This window comes from Tetrao urogallus, assembly GCF_951394365.1.
Source record: "Tetrao urogallus genome assembly, chromosome: 4".
NCBI classification, from domain to species: Eukaryota; Metazoa; Chordata; class Aves; order Galliformes; family Phasianidae; genus Tetrao; species Tetrao urogallus.
The window spans coordinates 59,568,966-59,578,975 of NC_136817.1; the positions used below are offsets into that span (position 1 = coordinate 59,568,966).

The window sequence follows — 10,010 nt, forward strand, 5'->3', positions numbered from 1 at the left end:
AGCGAATGTTTTGACCTTTTGTTCAAAGTGATTTTATTGTAGCTGAGTCTGAGGGGGTGAGAAGAGAGAGACAGACACTATCATGTATTTCAGTAATTGAAGGAATTTCTGTTCTCCGCTTGTTCTAGGTGGGGAAACACTTCTTGAGATTAGCAGAAGAGGAGGATGAAGAACTTAACAACTGTAGTGCGGTTGATTGGTTCATCCTTGCTGCTAAGCAAGGTCGAAGAGAAGCTGTTAAACTGCTGCGTAGATGCCTAGCAGACAGAAGAGGTATGGGTTCTCTGAGACTTTTTGTACATCCTACTTTAATAATAGTCCATCCATTTTAACACTGCAAAGACATTAAAATGCAAAAATTCTCATTAAAATGAGAATGTTCATGGCAAAATTATATGAGTAGCTGCAGGAAATGTGTTCAAATAAGTGCTGCAAAAAACATTTGTATTAATGTTTTCATGGAATTCATGTGCATTCTTCCCTTCAACACCATTGAAGCTTCTTTTCTGTGACAGTTTAGGTCAGATATAACTGTATACCACCTACATATCTGCTGTTTCAGCCTTTTGCCCAGTTCCAGGCTTTCTTTTGCTTGTTCTTTCTGGCTGTCTTCTCCAAATTCAGGATTCATAACTTCTTTCATACTGCTTCCACCACTTGAAATGGGTTCCTCTTGTCTGCCACTTATCTGAATTCATATTTAAAAATATTTTATTTTATTTTTTTGTGAAATTCTTTCTGCTTTTTGTATGTTAGTCATACATGTCTGTACCTCCTTTTGCCTGATCTGTTGTACTTCAAAAGTTGAAAAAGATCTAAGGATACTGCATGTACAGTATGAATGAAACTAGATTTTGAGCATGGAAGGGCATTTGAAAAATGTAAGGGGTGAAGTAGTGAATGAAACTTGAGAGGTTTCAGAAAACTGAGAAAAAATCAATTGTGGGCAAACCTGTCATTTCAGAAAGGGTGTGGGATAATAGTATCTAATGTATTTTTCTTTTCTTGAGGCATCACTTCTGAGAATGAGCAAGAAGTGAAAAAACTGTCATCTGAGACTGACTTGGAGAGAGCTGTGAGAAAAGCTGCCTTAGTCATGTATTGGAAATTAAACCCAAAAAAGAAGAAGCAATTAGCAGTTTCTGAACTACTGGAAAATGTTGGGCAAGTTGATAATGAAGGTTCGTTTATGAACTGATTTATGGTATTGATGACACATAATTGCAGGCAGAATACAGCTAGAAACCTGGACAGCTTAATAAAAAATCAAGCATGAGTTAAAGTAAAGTAAATGTATGGTTTACTTAAGAAAAAGTAACTATTAATGGCTATATTAGTAAGTACTCTCTCTGCACTAGTGAAATTATTTCCTAAAGACTGCTAACTCCTGCTGTAGACTGTGGTTCAGTTAAGCAGTTGCTGTCCATGTCTTAACAGTTTTACTGTGTTTCAGTTTTTTTCCCCTTACCCCAGTCATCCTTAAATCTTACCAGATATTGCAGTTCACAAATTCAGCCTGTAAGACATCTGGTTAAATCTGCTGTTACGGAATCATATGTGCTCTGACAATTCTCTTCCCTTCCCTTTCTTTTTTTCTTTTTTTTTTTTTTTTTAAGCATAGTAATAAGGATACAGAAAGGTAAATAGCTACTCCATACCTATTGATATGTATGTCTTGTGCTGAGTTTGAGGAAATACCATTCTCCAGATATTGAGGTTGAACAACATTCCAGTTTTTGTTTGATCACTTTAATTAGCAGCTTTAACTTCTGTTATTGAACCAGATGGTGAGAAGCAACCTGGTCCAGTCCCAAAGTCAGTGCAGAAGCAGAGGAGAATGCTGGAGCGTTTAGTGAGCTCTGAATGTGAGTACCTGCTGCTTCTTTTAATCTGCCTGAGTAAGGATATATAGCAAGTTTTAATTGCTATAAATTGATGATGTCCATTTATTGTATGTGCAAGGTAAATAAATGATCTGCACGTGAAGCCATAGAATGTTACCATTCTCATAAATTTGTCAGTGATTAGTACATTAAAGGGAATTTGCATGTAAGTTGCCATTTTCTTCCCATTTCAGCTTAAGAGGCAATTCAGTAAAAAGAAAATAAATTGCACTTTCAGTAATTTTTTTTCCTTCTAACTTGTAATAAAGTCTCTACTTATAATAAGGGAATTAATTATGCAGACTCTTAGTGCAGACAGTTCCCTCACTCTATTTGCCTTGCTTCTGTTTGCCATTCCCTTATAATTAATGTTTGCTTTTTCGTATTTGTTCAAGAATTTATCTGAGAAATAGGTACCAAGATATTCCTTTCATATCTCAAGTAGGTAGGGACAGGTCAGTTTGCGTGATATATAAAATGTAGATCAGTTCTTGAAAGCACTGCTAAATGTCCCACGACTTGTTACTTACTAATATACTGTAGTTAGGAATTGTGCAACTAAAATGTTATACGTGGATTTATAAGCCAGATCAGGGTTTTGCATGTCTCAGGTCCTTGAAAGATTAAATGTACATTCCATCACTTCAGTTTGGCCTTCAAGGATTGTATTCATTACACAGGTGGCTTCACAATCAAGTTATGCAACTGGCAGTGAAGCTGACACTCCTAAGAACAGAGTATTTCAGCTTTGGCTATGTGGAGGAAGAACACATGCCTGTGTATATGAAGGACGGAATAAAGACAGGGAGAAATAGTACTTTGAAGACCAAATGTCTGGTCCTATCAAAATTTCCATGGGAGTAGATTAGCTGTTCCTGTGACTGATTTGCCACTTCTGGAAATCTAGAAATAGTCCTTCAAAGATTGTGTTTCATTGTTTGGTTGTGGAATCGTAAAGCAGTTGTAACTGAGTTCACTGGAGTTACATTGCTGGGCACTTGCTGGATGACACTCATGTTCTTTGCATTCCCTAGCTGAACAGGCACGTGCTGACAGAGCATGAGTGCAAAGCAAGTCATTTTGCTCTGGATTCTTCAGGAATTCAGATTGTCAGAAAAGAAACTGCTTTTCTCTTTTTCTCTCTTTCTCTCTCTCTTTCTCTCTTTCTCTCTTTTTTAAGGCTTAAATGGCAGATAAAATAACAGGAGAGTAAATGAACCTACTTGTAAGCGTAGGCAGGAATTGATGTGCATATTTTTCTTTTCCTACGGTGGATGGGGGAGGCAGGGGAATTTGTCATAACCAAATTGAAGGAAAAATATCTATGAATAATGAAGTAGAATCTACAACATACACTTTTAGTATCAATTTAAGAGACATCTGGATGACAAAATACTAATAAAGTTTAAAAATGAAAAGTTTTCATCAAACACTTAAAGTAGGAGTTAAGCTGTTACCTCTTCTCTGGAGAGCTTTTATCTTTTCATGGATGAACAAGACGGCTGTTCCTATCCAGCTTTTAATTCTCTGATCCACTGAGTTTCTGCATTTATCTTGCCAGCAGGAATTTTTTTCCTTCAGTTTTAATATGTTGTCAATTCTTGGAAGTGTTAAGCCAGTAATATGTTTGCTGATACTTGATCTGGAGTATTCTTAATGAAGGCATAAATGGAATACTAAAGCTGATGTTGTCAATGGACAATTGTTGCATGCCTGAGAGTGTGTATATTGTTATGCCTGATAGGCAAAAATTAATTTTATTAATTAAATTAATAACTCTTTCCCACTCAGGATAACTCAGAGTCATGTAAAAGTTCCTAAAGGAACATAAATAAGATTCTAGTCATGTCTACATACTGATTCCTCACCAAAAATCTATTTTTACTGCTGTATATTTTGTCCAAATCAGGCAGTAAGCATAGGTGGTCTGTGTGGAGTTAGGAGTGATCTGGAGCACACCAAAGACAACTGAGGAACCTCACTGAATTCTTTGTGCAAGCCATGTAGCCTTGCAGTCTGTGAATGAAAAGACAAGTTAGCAGAAAATTAAACTGCTTTTTGGGAACAGTGCCACGTGGCATTTGGTGGGACATAAGGGTTCATACAGTGGGGAAACAGAAAAATATTTTAAAAGTGCAAGCAAGGGCAACGTCCAAGTTGTGAGATTGAAGCAAAAATTTCAAGCTGCTGTTTTTTCATTGAACTCCTTGTAACACCTCTTTCTTTAATGAGTATCTTGAAAAAATGCCCTTTTTTGTCCTGTTATCTACAGCTTTCTCATATTAAAAACCACAAATGTATTTTATATGGCTTCCATAGAGCCACTATTTCTGTTAAAGCTTTTGATGCCTTTTTAAAGCTCAAATCCACTAATCTTCTATGTGAAACTTAGTTAAGCCATTCAGTTTGCTGTTGCTTTAAAATCATGAACTTACGTTGAGCAGGCCAGCGTTTTTATTTTTGTCAGCTGACTTGCTAAACGTACTGTGTAGGTGGTGTACTGCAGATTTTTGTCATTCAGAAGTCTTTCATATCTACAGCAGTGTCATTTACTGCAGCGTATGGGAAAAGTTGCTGTTAATTATCCTCCTTTACAAACGACATCAAGCTTGCCTACCATAGAAACCAGCTAATGCATGCTAATGCGAGGCACTGGGTGTGAAAAGAGTTGGAAGCAGTGTATAAGGCATCTTGTAGCATCCCTGGAGATCTCTGAAGTAATCTCTTGCTTCTGTTCTACTTGTAGGAGTGGATACTGAGGGCCAATAGCTGAGAAGATGCTTCATACCTGTAAATGAGCTGTTAGGCAGTGATAAAATTTTGCCTTTGTGTACAACTGAGCAAAGCATATTTTGTGGCCAGCTAATTTAAATCCTAGCTGTTGTAGTTCGAGGGAGGAGTTTTCATATAGCCCAACAGCATATTAAGTTAATATGCTAAAGTAAACTTGTATTTAATCTTGTAGATATAAATAATTGGGCATTTGATGTAATTATATCTGTCTGTAAGTTACAAAATTGGAAAAATAATTGCTAAACCAAATCAGAAGTTGGTTTTCAGTTCATCATGTATAGGCAATTCATTACTATTCCTGTACAATTGTTTCTTTTCAGCGTGGATTTTAGTTAAAGATTTCTCTCAATTACCAAATCTATGATAAGTTATGATTTGAAACTGTGTAACCTAATCCAGCAGTCTCTTTTCCTCGGAATACTTACAAATAAGCTACATTTTGTTTTCCTATTTGCAAATATAATAAAATATGTACTGGTTTGACAAGATTTAGAGTAGTCATGTATTGCTGGGAAAAGCAGCTGGTTGTTTTAAGTACAAATCTTAGAGCAAGTTTAAAGGTAAGCAGTTCAGTTTTTGAAGTCCAGAGCACATCTTTAATAACATGAAAGAAAGTTAATATTCCAGTTCATATAGACAGTGCAGCATTTTAGTGATGCTGTTTACTCATAATCTATACTTTACCTTACAGCTAAAAAATTTATTGCTTTGGATGACTTTGTGGAGATTACCAAGAAGTATGCAAAGGGAATCATCCCATCTAACCTGATTATGCAGGAGGAGGAAGATGATGAATTGGCAGGGAAGACTCCTGAAGAGTTGCCTCTGAGACTGAAGGTAAGCAGACAGGAATAAACAGGTTGTGTGGAAGGGCTGTAAAGTGCACTTTTCAGAACAGACAGAGATGATTTGCACTTGTTTCTCAAAGCTGATATTTAGCCTCAGTAGATCAGTAGTAGAATTTTTATTATAATTTCTTTTTTGGCTTTAGTTCTTTTTATGTATTTATAATTTCATAATTTCAGGCGTGTATTTAAGAGAAAAGGGTAATAGTTTTCCTTGCAAGGGGACAAACTATGTTCATTAGATCTCAATGAGAATTTAAAGGCTCCTATATTAACTGTCATAATTTTATTACAGTTGTTTTTATATACTTGATATCTTTCTTACATTAAAAGGAATGAGGAGGTGGCAAAAACTATCCTTAGTCTCGAGGCGTTAAAAAGTTCTATTATGGAGGATTTCAAGAATGGTGCAATTTGTCATCAGTGGTTTTCTGTACTGTTATTTCTCTAGGTAGTGAAAGGAGAAGGGAAAATTGAGGATGAATGTCCAATATCAATGTAAATTTCAAGCAAGGCAGGGGCTTCCTGGCGACTGCCATGAGAGGTTTTGTTGTCCATTATCATACAGAAGGGTTAACAAAAAAAGTAATAGGTTTTATCTCTTCCAATAGTTTGAACAACTAATACTCTGAAAGAGATGCATTTATGAAGAACAGCAGAGATAATTCTGCTAATATACAGGCTTGTGCCAAAGTCTTTGTGTTTGTTGCCATTTCTTCACAATGTTACAGAGGTTTGCTGAAGCATTTTTGGCTTTTCTGCTGTTGTAATTAATGTAAAAGCATAACTTCTGGAAAAACATTAAAAACTGTTTTTTATGGGACTGTTTGCAATATATAATATGCAGATGGTAATATTTGAATGCTTGTTTGAAAAAAAAACCTGAAAATTTATTGCTAATAAACTAAATGTGTAGGTGGCTGTAGGGCAATCTGATCTAGCATTTCTTCTATTGCTGTATAATTGTAAAGGAAAATGCCATGTGAGATGGGTAAAATTTTAAGATTATCTACAGTGATTTTCTGCTGTTTATAAAAAAGATTTTGACAGCTGCATCTGTAGGTATGTGGAAAGGATCTTTTAAAGATAAAACACGGCTATAAAGACTTTCTGCAAGTGCATACAATCGGAGTGTATAACATGCTCTTTGCAGAAGAGTGGTAGAGTTAAATGTTTTAAAACTTACATTACTCACAGCTCAAGTGATGACGTAAGCTAAACTACAGGGCTACAGTTCTGTGTTGTCTTCAGTGTGAAGTTAGCAGAGTATTTGATTAGGAAGCCGTTTAATTACGTGTCAAAGGTAATGAAATTCATCTTCCTTGAAATCAAAATAGCCTCTGCGTTTCACCTGACTGAATTAATCAAAATAGAGCTAATAATATCAGACAACATAAAGTCACGTTATTGGCAACACTCTTTCAGAATAAAAATCTTTTCATGTCAACTGAGATTAGACAACTGGCTGCTGCTGCTTCAGTTAATATCTGTGGTGTACCAGTACAAAACTGCTCTTAAATAAAATGCTTCTTTCTCTCTTTCTAGGTTGTAAAATACCCACTTCATGCCATAATGGAAATTAAAGAATATCTCATAGATATTGCATCAAAGGCAGGAATGCATTGGCTGTCTACCATTATTCCGACACATCACATCAATGCTCTCATCTTCTTCTTCATCATCAGTAATCTGACAATTGATTTTTTTGCCTTCATTATTCCGTTAGTTATATTCTATTTGTCCTTCATTTCTATGGTGATTTGCACACTAAAAGTTTTTCAGGACAGTAAGGCCTGGGAAAACTTCCGCACTTTGACTGACTTACTGCTTCGTTTTGAACCAAACCTAGATGTTGAGCAAGCTGAGGTGAACTTTGGGTGGAATCACTTAGAGCCCTACATTTATTTTTTACTCTCAGTATTCTTTGTGATTTTTTCCTTCCCTATAGCAAGCAAGGACTGTATACCATGCTCAGAGTTAGCTATTGTCTCAGTTTTCTTCACCGTGACAAGTTACATGAGTTTAAGCACGTGTGCAGAGCCATACACGCGAAGAGCTCTAATGACTGAGATAGCAGCAGGTTGCTTATCCCTGTTGCAGGTATTACCTGGGAATTTTGGCTTCTTGAAATTCTTAGGTAAAACCTTCTTTACTGTTCCCGTAGGCCATCTTTTTGTGATCAATGTAAGCATCCCGTGCCTTTTGTTTTTGTATTTGTTCTATCTTTTCTTTAGAATGGCACAACTGCGAAATTTTAAAGGCACCTACTGTTACCTGGTCCCATATCTGGTCTGCTTCATGTGGTGTGAACTCTCCGTGGTCATTCTGCAGGAGTCCTCTGGCATTGGGCTGGTCCGTGCATCAATTGGGTACTTCCTGTTTCTCTTTGCACTCCCAGTGCTAGGTGTAGGCATTGCACTGATGTGTCTGGTCCATTTCATTAAGTGGTTCGTGTCTCTGGAGCTCATGAAAATTGTAGTGACTCTAGTTTTGTGTGCTGTTCCTTTGCTCTTCCGATGGTGGACAAAAGTCAACTTCTCTGTAGTAGATATGGTTAAATCCCTCACACGAAGCTCAATTGTGAAACTCATTTTGGTGTGGATTACAGCTGTGGTGTTGTTTTGTTGGTTCTATGTGTATCGATCAGAAGGAATGAAAGTTTACAACTCCACCTTGACATGGAATCAGTATGCCTTCCTCTGTGGACCCCGATCGTGGAAGGAGACCAATATGGCACGTACTCAGATTTTATGTAGTCACCTGGAAGGACACAGAGTGACTTGGACTGGGCGGTTCAAATACGTGCGTGTGACAGAAATTGACAATAGTGCAGAATCTGCAATAAACATGCTTCCACTTTTTATTGGCGATTGGATGAGGTGCTTGTATGGTGAAACCTACCCTCTTTGTGACCCCAAAAATGTCACTGTGGAGGAGGAAGAGTTGTGCCGTCTCAAGTACTTGACAAAGCATAAGTGCCACATGAAAATGTTCGATCGGTACAAATTTGAAATAACTGTGGGTATGCCTTTCAGTAGCAAAAATGGAACCAAGTTGATGGAGGAAGATGATATAACCAAAGATATTGTGCTGAAAGCAAGCAGTGAGTTTAAGAAAGTGTTGTTGAACTTGAGGCAGGGAAGTATAATTGAATTCAGCACAATTCTGGAAGGTCGTCTTGGCAGTAAATGGCCTGTCTTTGAACTGAAAGCAATCACTTGCTTGAATTGCATGTCTAAACTCCTACCTGCAGGGAGGCATGTGAAAATAGAGCATGACTGGAGGAGCACAGTGCATAAAGCCATTAAATTTGTTTTTGATTTTTTCTTCTTTCCATTCCTGTCAGCTGCATAATGAGCTCATTGTGGTCCAGTGGCATCCTCGATGTACGCTGCATTTACACTACCAAAGGTTTGGCTTCTTAAAAAGAAAAATAAACACAAAACCACCCTGCTGTAGCAATGCTTAAAACGTATGCTAACGTAGAGCATTGGTTGAGTTTTGTAAGTGTAAACACTGTATCTCGACTTTAAGCCCAATATGACTGAAGTGTTATATACTGGTTTCATGTTATAAAAGAATGCAGGGCATTGCTGCTGACTAATTGCATGGAGACTATTCTGTCCCAAGTGAACATGTTGTTTGCCTGTGATAGGACACTAGGTGGATTCTCTTGCTCTATGTTAAGGCACTTTACTCTTCAAATATTCACAACATGCTCCTATGTATTTTCACAGGTATGATTTATAGTAGGTAGTTGATAATAGCTTATGTTGCACATATTGCTTGTATTTATTTCGTGTATTGTAGAAAAAGGTGATCATATAATCCGTTCCTGGTGGTGATATCTGTCTAAAAAACGTATTGCTTCAGTACTTGTCCAGAAATTGGTGATTTCAATCTCTTTTTGGAAGGGTACACCATTTCACACCCCAGCAAGGTAGTAAAATGCTCTCAAGCTTTCATTTTGCATTAAATATTCTTTACAAAACAAGCTGTTTGTTCTAATGGCTGTGATAGCTACATTCTGACACTAAGGTATAATCCATGCTGGTGCGTGAATGACAAACACCATATGGTAGGACTGGTATTGTACTGGTACCAGTAACAGACAAGCCAAAGCAACTGAACATAGTATGTAGAAGTCTACGGTGGAAACTGAAATAGAATGTCTGTTGAATAATTTGTATTGTGCAAATAAATATAAAATACAAGCTTGATTAAATGGGTACAATGTGTGTTTGTTATGCTTTGACATTTTGAGCAGTTGTTCACGTTGCACTGATGACAAACAGCTTTCATTGGAAAACACAATCTAGAACATGCAGTTTTATGCTGTGAGCTGCCTGAAGTTGTACTTCACATTACTTCAAGCTAGCAGTAAAACCAGAGCATACCAAGCCAAGTTTTTTGTAGCTATAGAATCTAGACATACTGCAAGTTTCGCTTTCATTGTGACTTCCTGCCTTTTGAGTGCTTGGATGACATT

General features: G+C 37.0%; 1 protein-coding gene across 1 annotated transcript in view; it reads left to right on the plus strand.

Annotated features, from left to right (window-relative positions):
• The window catches only part of WFS1 (wolframin ER transmembrane glycoprotein), a gene marked incomplete at both ends in the record, with an annotated part of 30,039 nt that extends 21,164 nt beyond the window's left edge, over nucleotides 1–8,875 (plus strand). The window contains 5 exons of the mRNA XM_079535042.1: nucleotides 129–273; nucleotides 1,011–1,181; nucleotides 1,785–1,865; nucleotides 5,368–5,513; nucleotides 7,067–8,875. Coding sequence (XP_079391168.1) covers nucleotides 129–273; nucleotides 1,011–1,181; nucleotides 1,785–1,865; nucleotides 5,368–5,513; nucleotides 7,067–8,875 — 2,352 coding nt within the window. The remainder of the gene's footprint in view (nucleotides 1–128; nucleotides 274–1,010; nucleotides 1,182–1,784; nucleotides 1,866–5,367; nucleotides 5,514–7,066) is intronic.
• Nucleotides 8,876–10,010: the final 1,135 nt, after the last annotated feature.